The sequence below is a fragment of the Capra hircus genome, assembly GCF_001704415.2.
Source record: "Capra hircus breed San Clemente chromosome X unlocalized genomic scaffold, ASM170441v1, whole genome shotgun sequence".
NCBI classification, from domain to species: domain Eukaryota; kingdom Metazoa; phylum Chordata; class Mammalia; order Artiodactyla; family Bovidae; genus Capra; species Capra hircus.
Window position 1 is genome coordinate 34,113,318 of NW_017189516.1, and position 20,667 is coordinate 34,133,984.

The 20,667-nt window shown below is 40.1% G+C and overlaps 1 protein-coding gene across 1 annotated transcript in view; it reads left to right on the forward strand.

The window, feature by feature from the left end:
- Positions 1-12,912: 12,912 nt before the first annotated feature.
- CFAP47 (cilia and flagella associated protein 47) overlaps positions 12,913-20,667 on the forward strand; it is a 388,870-nt gene continuing 381,115 nt past the window's right edge. The window contains exon 1 of the mRNA XM_018043692.1: positions 12,913-12,916. Within this exon, the coding sequence (XP_017899181.1) occupies positions 12,913-12,916 (4 nt within the window). The remainder of the gene's footprint in view (positions 12,917-20,667) is intronic.

Consider the following 20,667-nt stretch of genomic DNA (forward strand, 5'->3'; position numbering starts at 1 on the left):
CAAGTTTGGTTATTTGGGACCAGAACAAACTTAGCCATGGCTTAACTCACCACTTATATGCAGAGTACATCAAGAGAAACGCTGGGCTGGAAGAAGCACAAGCTGGAATCAAGATTGCTTGGAGAAATATCAATAACCTCAGATATGCAGCTGACACCACTCTTACGGCAGAAAGTGAAAAGGAACTAAAAAGCTTCTTGATGAAAGTGAAAGGGAAGAGTGAAAAGGTTGGCTTTAAGCTCAACATTCAGAAAACAAAGATCATGTCATCTGGTCCCATCACTTCATGGGAAATAGATGGGGAAATAGTGGAAACAGTGTCAGACTTTATGTTTTTGGGCTCAAAAATCACTGCAGATGGTGACTGCAGCCATGAAATTAAAAGACACTCACTCCTTGGAAGGAAAGTTATGACCAACCTAGATAGCATATTGAAAAGCAGAGACATTACTTTGCCAACAAAGGTCCATCTAGTCAAGGCTATGGTTTTTCCTGTGGTCATGTGTGGATGTGAGAGTTGGACTGTGAAGAAAGCTGAGTGCCGAAGAATTGATGCTTTTGAACTGTGTTGTTGGAGAAGACTCTTGAGAGTCCCTTGGACTGCAAGGAGATCCAACCAGTCCATTCTGAAGGAGATCAGCCCTGGGATTTCTTTGGAGGGAATGATGCTGAAGCTGAAACTACAGTACTTTGGGCACCTCATGCGAAGAATTGACTCATTGGAAAAGACCCGGATGCTGGGAGGGATTGGGGGCAGGAGGAGAAGGGGACGACAGAGGATGAGATGGCTGGATGGCATCACTGACTCGATGGACGTGAGTCTGAGTGAACTGCGGGAGTTGGTGAGGGACAGAGAGGCCTGGCGTGCTGCGATTCATGGGGTCACAAAGAGTCGGACACGACTGAACAACTGAACTAAGTTTGAAGTGAAGTCGCTCAGTCGTGTCTGACTCTTTGTGACCCCATGGACTGTAGCCTATCAGGCTCCTCCGTCCATGGGATTTTCCAGGCAAGAGTGCTGGAGTGGATTGCCATTTCCTTCTCCAGGGGATCTTCCCGACCCAGGGATTGAACCCAGGTCTTCTGCATTGCAGGCAGATGCTTTACTGTCTGAGCCACCAGGGAAGCCCCAAGGATATGTAATGTGTTTTCAGGTTTTCATCTGCTTATCTGGTATCCACATGTCCTCTTTGGTAAAGCATGTCTTATGCCAATTTTTAAATTAGACTCTATTACCGTTGGATTTAGAGAGTTCTTTTTTTATTTAGGGAACAAGCCCTTTTTCAGATATGTGATTTGCAAATATTATCTCCCACTCTGTGTATTGCAGTTTTCTTTTCTTAATGCTCTTCACAGAGCAAAAATATTTCAGGGTTCATTAAGTCTAATACAGAAATACTTGATTTGATGTGTTGAAGTCAAGTATGAGTACTCTTCACAGTGGAGAGGAGGGGCATGCCATGAAGCTGTGGTGAGACTGAAGTCTACAGTACAAGACAGATGATAAGATAGTTTGGAGCATACATTTTAAAGTTCCTCTTCAGCTATTGCGACTGTATCTTAGTACAGTGAATTTCTATTTTTTCACTGCAGGAATATGAGGTGGCAACAGAAATCACAGCTGCCATCTAGTATCAATAGCATCATATCAGGAAAGTATAAAATTTGAACTGCTGGAGGCAGTATGAGTGACTCCAGAGGATGCAATAACCACCTGAAGTCTCTTTTAATGGGTGAGAACTGATCTTTTATTATTATTATTATTATTATTATTATTATAGAATATAAAAGAATGATCTTGAATATAACAACTAGAATAAGACAGAGAATATCAGAAAGAATCATATATAGTAAGGCTAGGTATTTTTATTATATAATGTTCTTATGGATAACAGTCATTTTAAATATTTTTATTTATTCATTTTGGCTACACTGGTTGTTGGTTGCGACATGTGGGATCTTCATTGTTGTGGCATGTGGGTTCTTTAGCTTGCAGCTTGCAGGATATTTAGTTGTGTCATGTGAACTCTTAGTTGAACAATGCAGGATCTAGTTCCCCGACCAGGGATTGAAACCAAGTCCCCTGCATTGGGAGCACGAAGTCTTAGCCCCTACACTACCAGTAAAGTCCCAATAGTGGTAATTTTAAAAGTCACTACACTAGACAATGCAGTGTTGTAGAATGCATGCAAAGTCGCTTCAGTCGTGTGCGGGTCTTTGCAACCCAATGAACTGTAGCCCACCAGGGTTCTCTGTCAATAGGATCTCCTAGGCATGTATACTGGACTGGATTGCCATGGCCTTTTCTAGGGTATCTTCCCACCCAGGGATCAAAACCAGATCTCCCGCATTGCAGGCGGATTCTTTACCATCTGAGCCACCAGGGAAGCCCATAATATCATATATTAATGCATATATATGGAATCTAGAAAAATGGTACAGATGAAGCAACTTGCAGGGCAGGAATAGAGATGCAGGTGTAGAAAACAGACGTGTGGACACAGGTGGAGAAGGGGAGAGTGAGACAAAGTGGGAGACAAGGATTGGCAGATATACACTACCACGTGTGAAATAGAGAGCTAGTGGGAAGCTGCTGTATAGCACGGGGAGCTCAGCTTGGCACTCTGTGATGGCCTAGATGGGTAGGGTGGGCAGGAGGCTCAAAAGGGAGGGTTTATACATATATATGTGTATAGGTATAGTTGTTGTATAGTCACCAAGTTGTGTCTGACTCTGCAACCCTATGGACCAGAGCGTGCCTGGCTTCCCTGTACTTTACTAGCTCCCAGAGTTTGCTCACACTCATGTCCATTGAGTCAGTGATGCCATCCAACCATCTCATCCTCTGTTACCCCCTTCTCTTCCTGCCTTCAGTCGTACATACATATAGTTGATACATGTTGTTTTACAGCAGAAACACAACATTGTAAAGCAATTATACTCCAATAAAAATAAAATTTACATTAAAAAATGTATAGGCTCACAAAATCCTGTGTATCTGCCTTTTCTATGTAGCAAATCCATCTTTGGGTTTCTCAGGTGGCTCAGAATAGTAAAGAATCTATTTCTCAGGTAGTAAAGAATCTGCCTGCCAGTGCGGAGACAGGACTTTGATCCCTGGGTCGGGAAGGTCCCCTGGAGAAGGAAATGGCAACCCACTCCAGTATTCTTGCCTGGGAAATCCCATGGACAGAGGAGCTTGGCAGGCTATAGTCCATGGGGTCACAAAAGAGTTGGGCATGACTTGATGACTAAATAACAACAAATACATCTTTAAGAAAGAAGGTTTTTAGGATAATAAATCTACAGGATAAAAAGAAGGACTAGATCAACATGTTTTTTCCCATCCTTGACCTTAGGGCTTCTGCCTTGTGCTTCAGCTTCTCTGCTGTGCTTGGGACCCTGACTCATTCTGTGTAAGAGTTGGGCAAAAATCTCAGCCCATACAGGGAAGGTAATACTATCCACAGCTTATCAGCAGTCAGAACTTCTAGCACAGAGATCTGAGGGGATCACATGCTCCAGAACTTGAGTCATGAGGAGCAAAGATCTGTTCCTGCTGGTAGTCTGGAGAGGCTGTAGGCTGCTGTGGCTACATACATCTGAGATGAGAGGTAGGATCTGGGAGGCTGATGCTCCTTCATAGCTGGAGAAGAGTCCTATTCCTTCTTACTTCTTTTCAAGAGTATTCCTCAGACTTGCCTGTTTTAAGGACAATTAGCACTTGCCAGGGATCTTGGAGGGTCACACCCACCATCACTGCTCCTGCAGTTGTATCATGTACAATAAGAGATTAAGGCACCAACAGAACCAGGAAGGGAAAACAAGCACTTTATAAGCTTTCTTGTACAAAGTAAAAGTGAAAGTGTTGGTTGCTCAGTTGTGTCCAACTCTTTGCCACCCCATGGACTATAGCCCATCAGGCTCCTCTATCCATGGAATTTTCCAGACAAGAATACTGGAGTGGGTTGTCCTTCCCTTTTCCAGGGGATCTGTCTGACCCAGGGATCAAACCCGTGTCTCCTGCAGTACAGGCACATTCTTTACTGCCTGAGCCACCAGGAAAGCCCATTCTTGTAGAGGCACCCTGTAATTAAGAAAGTGTCTTCTTTAGTACCATTTCTGTAGCTGAAGTATAAAATGAAAGAGCCTATTATGGAAGCACAGATGCTTTTGAATGTCAACAAAAAGAACAAGCCAGAATTTCAGGCAGAGCTATCTGTCCTTCCATGGCCACTGCAAGTTCTATGCGAAGGCTAGGAGCTTCTTCCAGAGCTAGGGAAGTCCAGTGGTAATTTCTTCATGCATTTTTAGAAGAGGAACTTAGTGTTTAATAGAATTTAAGTCTGAGGTGAGAGTGAAAGGAAAACAGTATATAAGCCTGTGTCTTCCTATATTATATGTGTTACTTCAGAATTTATTCTTTTTTTGATGTATATATTATTCAAATATTATTTCTTAAATATATATTACCATCAGCATCTTCAAGTTTATAAATTACGTTGGTTACACATTTCATGCTATAATGACGTTTACAAATAAGAGATTTATTGTTTTGTAAAACAGACTGAAACCATCTTATTTTGTCATCTGGAGTAAGATAACATGGCATTGCTATAGGCATTTCCTTGTAAATGTGAAAGAAGTCTAAGATAGTTGAGATGAATAGAGAAGAAAATCTAAAAGATATTGAAATCTTGGCTTTCTTATTCCTTTTAGCTCTTGTTTCTAAAATTAAATGACATGTATATGAATTTGCTTGGCTCTTTCAAGAATGTAAAAAAACAAATATTAAGAAATTATACCTTAAGCTCACTGGGTCATTCATTTCCCAAAGCTTTATTGAATAGCTGCTTTTTGGACAGAATGGCCCCAGTAGTGAGAATTTTAGGATTAATGACTCAGGACCTGCCCACAGAGTTTTGATATATAAGAGCGGTAATCCATTAAGGAGGATGGCAGGGTCTTCTAATGCTGAAAGGACAAGTAAAATGAAGGAGTGAGTAGGTCCAGGTGGACAGTCCTATGAAACTGCCAAAGTGTTGATGCAGTTAGGCATGGCAGTTTGGATCTTGAGGAAACTTCAGGTCCTTTAGGAGTTAATTTCACACTAACTGCATGATGGGCCAGATGAGGCTGAGGGCATCATGAGCAGTGATATGTCTCCAACTTGAAATCCAGATTTCTAAAGTGGTGAACTTCTGTTAGCGGTTACTTTTGAATCATAGTTTAGAAGAGATTTTCACCTGGAACAGGAATGGAAAATGATCTGCACTCCTATCCAGTGCACTTGAACACATGCACAAACTAAGTCTTATACATATATATATATATATATATATGTTATCATTTCTAAAGAGTTTTTGAAAATATAGATGATAATCCCTTGAGATAGAATTTGGAATTGACATAATCATAGCAGTAACTCTTGAAATTTTTTTATTTATTTGGCTGCGCCAGGTTTTAGTTGTGACATGCAGGATTTTCAATCTTCATTGCAGCATGTGGGATCTTTAGTGATGGCTTGTGAACTCTTAGTTGTGGCATGAGGGATCTAGTTCCCTGACCAGGGATGGAACCCAGGCCCCTGCGTTGGGGGTGTGGAGTCTTAGCCACTGGACCATCAGGGACATCCCCATAGTAACTCTTATTCATTAAAGCTTTAAGAAATGCAAGGCACTGTGCCATGGGCTTTATATACTACATGCACATTCTAACAGTCCTAGAAGACAGGACTTATAAAACCAAATTTATATAAAAGAAGAGCCTCAGGCTCAAAGAGCTTGTGATTTTTTTTCTGATTTCATATGTCTAGTTTGTGACAGAGCTGCCGCTAGACCTCTTCTCTGAACTCATCTGGAATCCACTAGGTTCCACTCTTTCCGGCCTCAGGCAGACCTCTGCCTCTTACCTCTCTTCTCACTACTCCATAATGCCTCTCAGGATATATTATAGAAAGAATGTAGCAGCCAATGTCTTAAAACAGGTTTAAAGAATAAACGTCAAAACAAGAAACAGAATTGGGAGATTATGGGTTTTATTATTCTAGGGTCTTCTACCTCTGCCCCAGGGCTTCTTGACAGCTGAGCCTGCCTAGAGAATGGCATTTTTATCACCTCCTGTTCTCTCTGCAATACAGTGTCCTTCCCCTGGGTCTTCTCCATCGCACCCTCTTGTCCAAACTGAAACCTGCCCTATTGGCCAGCTCTTCAGTCCTTCTCTTGAAAGTTGCACCTGCTCCCAGTGGAACAAACGGCAAAATTCACCTACCTCCCCCTGACTTGGAGCATTCCAGCTCCCTGGTGGTCCCCTCCCTCACCTGTACCTCTATGACAGTAACATCCTGTATCACATAAAAGGTAGCTTTGACATTGAAATTTAGACCTGACCACCCATTGGGCATCTCCTCCACATTCTCAAAATGTTTTCCCAAAGAGCTGGTGGATATAGTTGAATTTGTCATAGAATTTATCAATTTAGTGCATAAAACCTTGAAGTTGCAGAGGAGATTTTGAAATCCCCTTGATATTTGCAAGATAGAATAGAATTTTAATTTTTTATTTGTTTTTGACACTGGCCGCTGCACACACACACACATATGAACTTACCCATGTGGTCCATAAGAAAAACTTCCCTCATATGTGATAGTTGAAAACAGATTGTTCTGGGACAGAGTAGGCTGCCCCCAAATATACCTCAATGGCATATTGATTATTTTGAATTAAAATTACTTAAGAAATGATCAAACCTTGAGGGACATTTTGACCCTCCTCTCTGAAAGCAGGAAATAAATCTCTCATGTGAAAGATACACTCCTTTTATCTTTTATTTAAAGATAAAAGAGCATCCTCATTGCCAGAGATAGGGAATTCTAGGCAGAGGCCTGTGTAAACAACCCTTGTTACTTCTTTAATTTACAACCCAAAGCCACAGTTCTTGTAAGTTTCTTCACTAATGAAGCACCCAAAGCCTAAAATTCCTGGTCAGGACAGTTCCTCACGTGTGTATTGTTTTGTGTCTAAAAAGTATAAAAGCTGCCTGGCCACTACTTAGGTCTCCACGCACATGAATTAAACTTGTTTCTTTTCCTCCTGTTAATCTGCTTTATGTGGGCCAGCCATAAGAACTCAAGAGTCATGGGGGCAGGGGGCAGGTGGGGGGGGTGGAGTGGTAATTTCCCCTTCCTGGAAGAGATCAACGACAATGGAAATCATTGCAAAGCATGCATCTACTGAGGGTTAACTTCCTTAAACTCCTCAGGTCCTTCCAGGAGGTAAAAAATTGTTTATTGACAGACACACTGTCTGGTTAGCAGAAATAAAAAAATCCTGATTTTTCTTTGTGCTTCAGGACACCAGTTCAAGTCTTCAGAATTTGATCAGGCACCAACAACAAGAAGAAAATTCACATCCTATTAAGATTTTTTTAAAGTTATGGTTTAGGTCAGTGCAGGAAGGTACTACTGAGTGAAGAAGACAAAATCTTCCATCTGATATTTTGCAGGATCCTTTTGAAAATTTGATGTAAGCCCGTGGTTGGAAACAACTGTCACATAGTAGGACCTCAAAAAATTGAGGAATTACAAGGAAATGTGTCCCCTTCAGAAACTCTGCCAGGAAATAAAGAAGGTGGTGATCATAAATTCTACTAGTTGCAGTCTGTTGAGGACCTACTGTGTAACAGGTCATAGGGGAGAAAGAGTGTTCATCCATTTCTTATTTTCCTCACCGTCCTAGGCTCAGGGGAAACTGTATGTCCAAGAGCACTTATAGTTAGAAAGATCATGACTAGCCCTTGCCATTGATCTATGAACAGAAGCAATATTTATCATTTTGAGGCCAAAGCATTTGCTATCTAGTTTACCATGTATAATCTGTTGTTTTTGCATTCATCTGTAAACATGGAAGTTGTGTGTTTATTTGTGGACCTAGAGGTAGCAAACAACTTGGACTCCAGTATCACGTGTTAGCACAGAATGTCTACCAGTCCACATGGAGACATAAGCTTTTGTTATATCATGCTATTCATATTTCAGGTTGTGTCTGTTATATCATTTAGCAGTCACTTTTTCTGGCTAAAACATAGCTATTCTTTTATTAGGCTTATTTAAATATTTTAATCATTTAAATATTTTAAGGTAATTGTGCATATATTCTTTTTGCAAGAAATTCTAACAGTACTGGGGAATCCCAAGTGGTGCAGTGATAAAGAATCCGCCTGCCCATGCAGGAGATGCAAGAGACATGGGTTCAATTCCTTGGTCAGGAAAATCCACTGGAGAAGGGAATGGTGACCCACTCCAGTATTCTTCCCTGAAAAATTCCATGGACAGAGGAGTCTAGCGAGCTACAGTCCATGGGGTCACGAAGAGTCAGACATGACTGACTGACTTGAGCACACACACAGGCTAACAGTACTGATAAATTATAATTATCTTCCTTTAAAACTCAAAAGTTCTTCCACTTCCTCAAAGGTGAATACAAGAAATATCTGTTATATAAAATTGTAAAGCTGATTGTAGTTTTTTTCTCCCATAATAGATGTACTATAAAAATGTGTTCAGATATTTTTTAATGCATGGGTTCACTGAAGTTTTTACTCTTTCGTTATTCCTAACCAATGTATATTTTTATTGCAGATATTGTATTTTTCATCTCTTCAGTTGCATTTTGAATCTTTTTATATCTTCTGTGTCACTAACGAGTTTAATCTGTCTTCTTCTTTCTTAAAATACAGATATAATAAATTTTGTGATGTCCTTATCTACTCTTTCTGTCATCTATATCATTTCCAGGTCAATTTTGACTGAAGAAATTTCTCCTAGTTATTGGTTATATATTTCTATTTCTTTCCATGCTTGGTAATATTAGATTGGATGTCAGACATTGTGAAATTGTGATTTTACCTTCTTCACACCTGTGCAGAGCAAAAATACATCTTTTCATTTCAGTAAATCAGTATTCTCAAGCTCTGTTCTGTAATGCTATTAAGTTAACTTAGAAACAAAATAATCTTTTCAGTTCTTGCTTTTAAGCTTTATTAGTTGGAACCAGAATAGCATGAACTATAGCTTATTTTACCACACTACTTAGACAAAGCTTCCCTTGTAGCTCAGTTGGTAATGAATCTGCCTGCAAAAGGGAAGACCTGGATTCAATCCCTGGTTTGGGAAGATCGCCTGGAGAAGGGAAAGGTTTCCCATTCCAGTATTCTGGCCTGGAGAATTCCATGGACGTGTATAGTCCATGGGGTCACAAAGAGTCGGACACAACTGAGCAGCTTTCACTTTCACTTCACTTTCACTTAGACAAAACACTTCTGAGTATTCTTGCTGATACCCAGTGAATTATATGGTTTATCACTGACAGGAAGTACTCCCAGTCCTGCATGGGCTCCACAGTTCTTTGTGCAATTCTCTTTTGTCCAGTACTCTCTCTTAGGAACTCTAACTGCTCAGTCTTACCCAGATCCTCAGCTTCATCCCATTAGCTCACAGAGTCTCCATGCTCCACCTAGGTCCATGCAGTAAGTTGGAGAACTTACAGGCTCACACCATTTGCTTCTGTCTTTCAGTGATCACTTGTTTTTATGGTCTAATGTTCAACATGTTGATATTATTATCATAATTTATCTGATTTTTAAAATGTTTCAGTTACGTGGATAAATGTGGTCTCAGCTACTACATCTTCACCAGAATCAGAAATTTCATGAGTCATAAGTAATATCTAGATTTTTGGACAATGCAAATACTTTAAAATAACAAAAGAACATTTCAAATGCCTTAAAATAACAGGATTGAGAGAGTGAGGCAAACCCACAAATACATATGCCTATATAATTTTGTCCTTTGGAGAAGTTTATACAAATGAAATTATACAGTAGATAAGGCTGACTTTTAACACTGTTTTTTTTTTTTCCACTCGGCATTATTTCGTGAGATTGATCCCAGTTGTAATATGTACACTTGTCTCTCTATTATTGTGATGTTGTATCCCATGGTGTGGATAACTGTCTTTTATTCCTCACTGAAGGACATTTAGTTTGTTTCAGGTTTTTGGCTATTACACATAAAGCTTCTACAAACATTTGGATGCATTTTTGTGTGCGCTTGAGTGCGGGTGGCACTAGTGGTGAAGAACCCACCTGCCAATGCAGAAGACATGAGATGCAGATTCGATCTGAGTTGGGTAGATCCCCTGGAGAAGGGAACAGCTACACACTCCGGTATTCCTGCCTGGAGAATCCATAGATAGAAGGGCCTGGCAGGCTGAAGTCCATAAAGTCACAAAGAGTCAGGCATGACTGAAACAACTTAGCATGTGTAGAAGCACAAGTGTAAGTTTTCATTTCTCATTTAAAATACATAGCAGGAGCCTGTTCAACATAAGTGCAAGTTAACTTTCTAAGAAACTTCTGATTGATTATTCAGAGATGTTACTGACCCTTTCAAGTTGGGCCCCCACAAAGGGTCCTTTAGCCTGGTGTCACTTGAGCCAATAGAAGGAAAAAAAATAATTGGTTCAGAAGCAAAGCTGGCAGTCCAGGCCATGAACAGGGCTGGTCTATAGAGATCAGCAGGGAGGGGTCAGATTTCTTGCTGGGACGGGCAGAGTTCTTGTGCGGTGGGCAAATGTGTTCCTCATGCTCTAGATCATGGTGTAGGTGCAGTGTCTCTGCACATGGCCCTCTGCCACCATCTTGAATCGAGGCATCAGGTTCAGACTTTTTGCAGCTGGAACTCTGGCCTAAAATGCCAGGTGCAAGGACTCCCCATGAGACACCATGTGAGCAAGGCTGAGTGCAAAGTCTATTTTATGCCAAGGGCACTCATTATCCCCTTTGTCACTTGAGACACAAATACTGGACCATTATTGCTTTGTAGGGATCCTGGGAGTCCAAACGTGGGGATTATTTCTTGTGGTTACATCTTAGCCATTGCAGCCATCATTTCAGTTCTAGCAGGGAATGCTTCCCTCCACCCAGAAAATGTATCTACTCATACTAGCACCAAGAGACAGCTGAAATTGCCTGGTACTCTCTACCTCTGCAGCCCCCTTTTGGTGAGCTCTACAATGAATCACTGCCATATTTTTTGAAAGCTGTACTACTTCTCAGAGCTTCAGGATGCTTAAGCCATGTTTCACCTGTTTATTCTCTGCAGTAAGCAAACTTCTTTCCTTCCAAATAGCCTCATGTGCCCATAGGCATGTGCGTACTGGAAATCTGCGTAAACATTTAAGATCTTCCTTGTCCTGAGCTCTAAGGCTCCGATGAGGACTCTCTCATGAAACTACTCCCTTCTGTGAATCATTCTTCTTCAGCATTCAGGAGAGGCTCACTTCCTAGGTCTGGGTGACTGGAATAGATCACATCTATGGTTTCTATACAGCCATGTTCCAGGGGCCCCGTTTCTGTGGGTAGCACAGTGGAAAGATTCAGCATGTAACAGGTTTCTGTGGTAGCCACTTATTTGTCTAAAAGCAGAGTCTGAATTCTAATCAACCTTCCAGGGGATAGCCGTTCTGTTCCCTAATAACTTACTAAAGCCTGAACCTGATGTGGAATCCATATAGTGATTGGCTGACTGAATGTTAACTTGTCAGCTTCAAGAGGGTTGTAGTAGCTGCTGGTAGGCAAGGAGGCCACCCTTTAGTGGTTTGATCTAATTATTTAGAGAAAAAAGCAACCACCAAGTAAAGGGTCCTGGATTTTGAGCTAATGCCCTGAGGGTGAGTCCTTTTCTCTCCTGTGAAGGTCAAAGGCTTTAGCTAAATCTGGGAGGGCTGGGGCAGGGCCTGAAGTAAATACTTTTTCAGTTCTTAAAAGGCCCCTTCATATTATAACTTCCACTCAAAAGGATCATCATTCTTTCATTTCAACTTTTCACATAGAGTCCCAGCTATTAGACCATATCAGATGTACCAAAACCCAGCCATCTCCAGGAAATCCCTAAGCTGTCTTGTAATTTTAGAAGTGAGGCTACAAATGTCTCCCTTCCTTTCCTGGGGTGGGCTTCTCTGACTTTCTATGAGAATGAAATCTAGGTACTTCACCCTAGTTTGTGATATTTGAGTCTTTATCTTGAATACCTTATATTCTTTATCAGCTAGGTGATTCAGGGTGGTTACAGTATTTTTGTCAAAGGACTGCTAAGTAGGGCTGGTGGTCATAATGTTGTTGACATACTGGAGGAGGGTTCTTTTCTCTAGATGTAAGTCTTTTAGATGTTTAGCTCAATTTTCCCCAAAGATGGTGGGGGATTTCTGAGCCCCTGGAGCAGGGCTGTCCAGAAGTATTATTTTCGTTGCCTATTTGAATCCTACCACTTAAAAGCAAACATTTCTTGTGAGTTTGAGGCTAATGGAATACAGAAGAAGGCATCTTTTAAATCTAATACAAAATACCAGGTCCTGGTGGGTAAAAGAGTGGCCAGCAGGGTGCAGGGATTAGGGACTACTGGATGCATAATCTCAGTGACTTTATTGACTGCTCTGAGGTCCTATACCATCTTATGTTCTCCTTTGAATTTCTTTATGGGAAGAATGGTGTATTACAGGCTGATTGACACACTCTAATAAGGCCTTGGTCAATTAGACCTGTATAACAGGGGCAATGCCCAATAAGACTTATCGACGGAGAAGATACTGGTTTTTAATTGGGCCACGTGTGTTGGGATTTTAGATAGACTATCACAGAACTGGCTGCTACAGTTTATCCCCTGGTCCCTGGGCCTAGACCTTGGGATTTACTCCAGGTAAGTCAACTTGCTGTCAACATTATCATCTTGTACCCTTTGTCTAAGGGGACAACAATCTCCAGTTTGTCTTCTATTAGGTGGATAGTAGTCCCCAGTTTATGTAAGATCTCTCTTCCTAGCAGAGGTATAGGGCATTCAGAGATATACAGGAAGGAATGGGTAAGTGTGTGTTCATCAAATTTACATTCTAATGGCTCTATGAATGCCTGTTCTTGGGCCTTCCCTAATACCCCCATAATTTTACAACTCTTGTGACCTAGTATGCCTGATGCGGTGTTTAGAACTGAGTAAGTGGCATGGATCTCAACTAAGAATTTGACAGACTTCCTCCCCATGTCCACTGTCAGCTGGGAGTCTTAAAGGATCAGTTGGAGTGTCAGCTTAGGAGCCTTCTGGCCCATCATTCTTCATCTATTTAGTCATCCACCTTTGACGGTAGTGGCCAAGATCTGCCATTTCTGTCTCCCCTCAGGGGCAGTGAGGGTGGTCTGTCTTCCAGTGTCCCTTGTTGACATATGGTGCACTGATCAGTCCTAGTTTCCTTGGCTTTTGCTATCTTTCAGTGGGGTTCTNCTTCTCAGTCCAAACTCAGACATTAGCTAGCTCTATAAAAGATGGAGGTGTAAAGCTGCAAAATATGGGCTTCCCTGATGACACAGTGGTATAGAACCCACCCCCCTATGCAGGTGATGTGGGCTCATTCTCTGGGTTGGAAAGATCCCCTGGAGAGAGAAATGGCAACCCACTCCGGTATGCTTGTCTGGGAAATCCCATGGACAGAGGAGCCTGGTGAGTTACAGTTCATGGGGTCGCAAAGAGTCAGACACAACAACTAAACAACAACAAAGCTGCAGTATTCTCTAATACTTCAGGAAGAAAGTTCCATTGCTGAAATGCCCTTCTTGCTCTTCAATAGATGTCCCCATTCAATACATGCACCTCAGTCAAAGAGGTACACATAGAAAAGGAAGAATGCTTTGTCCCTAGCTTTTCCATGATCATAGCAGTCAGAGTCAGTTTTCTCTTATCTGCCCTATGTTTTGAGAGCCTAGAATTAGAAATTCTCTAAGCAAGTTCAGTGTCATCCTACCTTAGCCTCTGAGATAACATAGAAGGAAATACAGTTTCATGTGTTAATTAGTTCGCTAGGGCTGTAACAACAAAATCCCATTCTGGGAGGATTAAACAAAATAAAATCATTTTTTCACATTTCTGGAGGCTGGGAGTTCAAAAGCAAGGGACCAGGATATTTTATTCCTTCTGAGGTATCTCTACTTGGCTTGTAGATGGTTGCCTTATCATTGTGTCCTTATGTGGTCTTTCTTGTGTGTGTCGAGCACCCATGTTATGCGTCTGTCTGTCAAAATTCCCTTTTTTTTAAAGGGCACCAGTCAGATTTCATTAGAGCCCACCTTAACAGTCTTATTTTAACTTAACCATCTTTTTAAAGGCCTCATCTTTGAATACAATCACATTTGAGATACTGGCAATTGGGCATTCAAGATATGAGTTGAGGAGGAGGACATAATTCAGCCTATACTAATTGAAGAATCAATGAAAGAACTCTTACCACATTTATCATTCTCTTCTGTTTTTTAGTGATAATTTTAAGATTATTAATAAATTAATTATTGAAAATATATTCAAGTAAAAAGTACACAGATCTCATGTGTGAAAGTGGTTAATGAAAAGCCATGTTCTTGATGACTTGATATTTTAAAAATGAAAACTTACATTCTTCTTTAAAATACATCACTAATAGTAGCAACATGAATGGACATAGAGATTCTCATACTGAGTGAAGTAAATTAGACAAAGATAAATATCACTTACATGTGGGATCTAAAAAAACATAGTACAGATGAACTTATTTACAAAACAAAAATGGACTCACAGACATAGAACACAGACTTATGGTTTCCAAAGTGGAAGACGATGTTGTTCTTGTTCAGTCCCTAAGTTGTGTCTGTCTCTGTGACCTTATGGACTGCAGCATGCCAGGCTTCCCTGTCCTTCACCATCTCCCAGAGTTTGCTCAAACTCATGTCCATTGAGTCAGTGATACTATCTCACCATCTCATCCTCTGTCATCCCCTTCTCTTCCTGCCTTCAGTCTTACCCAGTATCAGGGTCTTTTCTAATGAGTTGACTCTTTGCATCAGGTGGCCAAAGTATTGGAGCTTCAGCTTCAGCATTAGTCCTTCCAATGAATATTCAGGATTGATTTCCTTTAGGACTGACTGGTTTGATCTCCTTGCAGTCCAAGGGATTCTCAAGAGTCTTCTCCAACACCACAGTTCAAAAGCATCAAATTTCTTCAACACTCAGCCTTCTTTAAGATCCAGCTCTCATATCCATACATGACTACTGGAAAAACCATAGCCTTGACTAGATGGACCTTTGTCAGCAAATGTCTCTGCTTTTTAATATGCTTTCTAGGTTGGTTATAGCTTTTCTTCCAAGGGGCAAGAATCTTTTAATTTCATGACTACAGTCACCATCTGCAGTGATTTTGGAGCCCGAGAAGATAAAGTCTGTCACTGTTTCCATTGTTTCTCCATCTATTTGCCATGGAGTGATGGGACCGGATGCCATGATCTTAGTTTTCTGAATGTTGAGTTTTAAGCCAGCTTTTTCAGTCTTCTCTTTCACTTTCATCAAGAAGCTCTTCAGTTCCTGTTCACTTTCTGCCATAAGGATAGTGTCATCTGCATATCTGAGGTTATTGATATTTCTCCGGGCAATCTTGATTCCAGCTTGTGCTTCATCCAGCTTGGCATTTCACATGATGTACTCTGAAAACAAGTTAAATAAGCAAGGTGACATCTTCCTTGATGTGGAAGATGAAAGTGGAAGATGGGGAAGGGATAAATTCATCTTAGTTAAGTCACTCAGTCATGTCCGACTCTCTGCAACCCCAGGGACTGCAGCACGCCAGACCTCCCTGCCCATCCTGTCTTTTTGCCTTTTCATACTGTTCATGGGGTTCTCAAGGCAAGAATACTGAAGTGGTTTGCCATTCCCTTCTCCAGAAGGGATAAATTAGGAGTATAGAATTAACAAACACACATTGCCATATATAAAATAAACAACAAGATCCTTCTGTATAGCACAGGGGGCTCTATACAATATCTTCTAATAAACTAATGGAATAGAATTAAAAAAAAAAGAATGTAGATATATATGTGTGTGCTAAGTTACCTCAGTCATGTCTGACTCTTTGTGACCCTATGACTATAGCCCGCCAGGCTCCTCTGTCCATAGGATTCTCTAGGCAAGAATACCGGAATGGGTTGCCATGCCCTCTTCCAGGGGATCTTAACAGCCTGGGGATGGAACCTGCATCTCTTACATCACCTGCACTGGCAGGCAGATTCTTTACCACTAGCTCTACCTGGTAAGCCCCATAGATAGATAGATAGATACACATTTATATGTATAATTGAATCACTTTGCTGTATACTTGAAATTAACATGAAATTGTAAATCAACTGTACTTCAGTTTAAAAAAATAAATAGACATTTGAAAGAAGTATAAATAAATAACCAGAGAAGGCAATGGCACCCCACTCCAGTACTCTTGCCTGGAAAATCCCATGGATGGAGGAGCCTGGTAGGCTGCAGTCCATGGGGTCGCTGAGGGTCGGACACGACTGAGCGACTTCACTTTGACTTTTTACTTTCATGCATTGGAGAAGGAAATGGCAACCCACTCCAGTGTTCTTGCCTGGAGAATCCCAGGGATGGGGGAGCCTGGTGGGCTGCCATCTATGGGGTTGCACAGAGTCGGACACGACTGAAGTGACTTAGCAGTTAGCATAAATAAATAAATTAAATAAACCACTATAACAAAAGTAATAGTTATCATTTAGGATGCTAGTATGTTTAAATATAGACTTCCTTGGTAGCTCAGTGGTCAAGAACCTGCCTGCCAGTGTAGGAGACCCAGGTTCAATCCCTGGGTCATGAAGATTCTGTGGAGAAGGAAATGTCAACCCCCTCAGTATTCTTGCCTGGGAAATCACCTGGACAGAGGAGCCTGGCAGGCTACATACAGTCCATGGGGTCAGACACAACTTTAGCGACTAAACAACAACATGTTTAAGTGTCTCTGATTTCCTGACATGGGCTATTTCTAATTCCATGCTAAATATTAGAAATTATGTTGTAGAGAGTAATAGTGTAATACCACTAAAGTGATTAAAAATTAATCTCCCAAGATGAAATACTTTCATTACTAAAATGAGGATTATGTTCACTTTAAACTCTTGAGAAGATTTTCTTCTAAGAAGGCAGGAAACCTCATAGCCATTAAAGCATTATACAGCTTCTATATTTCAAATTGGAGATCAGTGCATAAATATTTCTATTACCTTTAATCTAAAGAGCAGTCAAAATAGCGGAATTAAAATACACTGAATAAAATTTAAATGCTAATTGCAACTAGGCCATAGCAGATTTCAAAAGCAAAACAGTAATAGTGATAATACAATGAATGCCACTCTTTTCACTATTTCTCAGATGCTAAGCATAATATGTTATCAGGGTTTCAAAAATTCTGTAAATAATATATACCTCTCTCATAAAGTGCATAAAATCACTTATGTGTAATAAAATATGCATATTTTCTCCAAAATTATTGTTAGGGTTTTGAACCTCTAGAATGTTAACTGTAATAGAAAAAGGTAAATACATCTGTAGTTAGTTTGTGTAGCTACTGTATGGAAATAAAATAAAACACCAAAAGATCAGCTTAGAAAATGTTTTGAGTGCAGAATACATTTGATTAGCTTGTGTAATCTAATGAATGTAGTAATCATCATACTAACTAGATTTCCCAGTCAGATGATAGAAACAACTGATGTGGTTTCTCCCAGCTTCCTGCTAAACACATGTGTAGATATTTAAATGAGCTTCTAGCAATACCGAAAACTAAGACTGGCTGAAAACCTATCCAAGAACCTATAAGCACCTAATATAATGCTCAAATGAAAAAATAAAGGCCCTATCGTTGATCTTGAATTGATCATGAATGGACAAAAATGGCTATTATCCCTAAAGTGTTAATGTAGGATGATCCCATTAAAAGTACTGCTTGCCAGGCCATCCCCTTCTTGGAGTTAAGTATTCCTTTGAAATTTGGAAAAAAAAATGTTTTGTTTTAATGAGCTGAAGGAGGAGACAGTTAGTCCTAGCAGAAAATAAAGCATCTATAATTAAAACAACATGGTACTTACACATGATGAGAAATCTAGGGACTGCAGAAAAAGACCGAAATATATATGAAAAGGCCATGAAGGTGGCATTTCCAATCACTGAACTTTTTGTTTTAGTTTTTATTGGGATATAGTGGCTTTACAATGTTGTGTTAGTTTTGGGTGTACAGCAAAGTGAATCAACTTTACATATACATATATCCCCTCTTTTTTAGAGATCTTTGCGATTTAGGTCACCACAGAACATTGAGTAGAATTCCCTGTACTATCCAGTCAGTTCTCCTTAGTTATCTATCTTATACATATTATTGTATATAAGTCACTCCCAATTTCCAATTTACCCCAACCCTGTTCTCCTTGACATTCATAAGTTTGTTCTCTACATTTGTGTTTTTATTTCTGCTTTGCAAGCAAGTTCATCCATGTCGTTTTTCTGGATTCCATGTATAAGCAATAGTATCCAATATTTGGATAACTAGTCTCATACAGAAAATCAACAACCTTGAATGCATTCTTCATCCCTTCCACATGGATAAATTACAAATGGATTGAATATTTAACTATAAGGATGAAAACATATAGATCTTGGAAGTAAACATGAGTCAGATTCTTTATAAGATAGAAATGTGGACGGCTTTCCTGTCTCTGCTCAAAGTATTGCAAAAGACAATGGGAAAACCAAGGAAATAAAAATTATTTATGAGACATGGAATGAATCTGATAAATTCCCAAAGTTCTTATCAATGCTGAGTTTCACTCATTTCTTGGAAGTTTATTAACATGATAGTAATTCTTACTATTCAAACATGTAATAATAAAGAAATATATGGTTAATTCAATAAGGAACTGTGATTCTACTTGTAGACTGGTATTGGTTTTACTATAATTATGGACTGGTATTAGTTCTTCTTGTAGACTGGTGTTCTACTTGTAGACTGGTGGAAAGTTGCAGCCACAAATAGCCTACTAGATTTTTAATTAAATGGGCTTATTATAGGATTATCTTTCATTTCAAATATTATAAGAAAGCATGATGTTAGCAACCAAGTATCCTTTGTATCTTTGTCTTAACTCCTTACACTATCTGAATGTCTGAGTTAATTTTTATTTATTTCTGGTTTATTTCTGGTGGGTAATATACTTTTGTAAGAGTGAATGATCATTTTGAAACTTTTCCTGAGACTCATGTATGGTTTATTTGACTCAGCTTTGCTGTTTTTATCATATTCCAGCTTTTTATCCTAGCCTATTCTGGCTCTTGCTGTTTTTATTTATTTGAATGCAATGATTCATTGAAAATATAGAACTTATAAAGACAGAGTTGAAAATAGAAATTTCTCATATATATTAGTAAACACCACAGTCTTTCATTGGAACTTTGGGCAAGTTGTTTAACCAAATTGTCTCAATATCTCCATCTTAAATGAGAAACATAATACACTGTGTCAGACTTTATTTTTGGGGGCTTCAAAATCACTGCAGATGGTGATTGCAGCCATGAAATTCAGTTCAGTTCAGTTCAGTCCCTCAGTCGTGTCTGACTCTTTGTGACCCCATGAATCGCAGCATGCCAGGCCTCCCTGTCCATCACCATCTCCCAGAGTTCACTCAGACTCATGTCCATCGAGTCCGCGATGCCATCCACCCATCTCATCCTCGGTCGTCCCCTTCTCCTCCTGCCCCCAATCCCTCCCAGCATGAGTCTTTTCCAATGAGTCAACTCTTCTCATGAGGTGGCCAAAGTACTGGAGTTTCAGCTTTAGCAAAGAGTCAGACATGACTGAGCAACTGAACTGAACTGAACTTCCAAAGAAATCCCAGGGCTGACCTCATTCAGAATGGACTGGTTGGATCTCCTTGCAGTCCAAGGGACTCTCAAGAGTCTTCTCCAACACCACAGTTCAAAAGCATCAATTCTTCAGCACTCAGCCTTCTTCACAGTCCAACTCTCACATCCATACATGACCACAGGAAAAAGCATAGCCTTGATTAGACAGACCTTAGTCGGCAAAGTAATGTCTGAGTTAGACTGTGAAGAAGGCTGAGTGCCAAAGAGTTGATGCTTTTGAACTGTGGTGTTGGAGAAGACTCTTGAGAGTCCCTTGGACTGCAAGGAGATCCAACCAGTCCATTCTGAAGGAGGTCAGCCCTGGGATTTCTTTAGAAGGAATGATGCTAAAGCTGAAACTCCAGTACTTTGGCCACCGCATGCGAAGAGTTAACTCATTAGAAAAGACTCTGATTCTGGGAAGGATTGGGGACAGGAGGAGAAGGGGACGACAGAGGATGAGATGGCTGGATGGCATCACGGACTCGATGGACGTGAGTCTGAGTGAACTCTGGGAGTTGGTGATGGACAGGGAGGCCTGGCGTGCTACGATTCATGGGGTTTCAAAGAGTTGGACATGACTGAGCGATTGATCTCAACTGATGGTGATTTTGGAGAATGAAATGAGATGTCATGTGAAAAATACTTAGCACAGAGCCTGACATATAGTCAACAGTGAATAAATACTAATTAATAATCATATTAATTATTGGTTATTGTTAAGTGTGATTATACACATTAGAAAATTTTTATTTCCTGAAGGAATAAAAATTTTTAATTTATAAGAATTTTGAATTGAAATATTTTGTAGAGGGGCCATTTTCTATTTGCTTTTTTGATATTCTTTATAGTTTAGTAGAGTATTC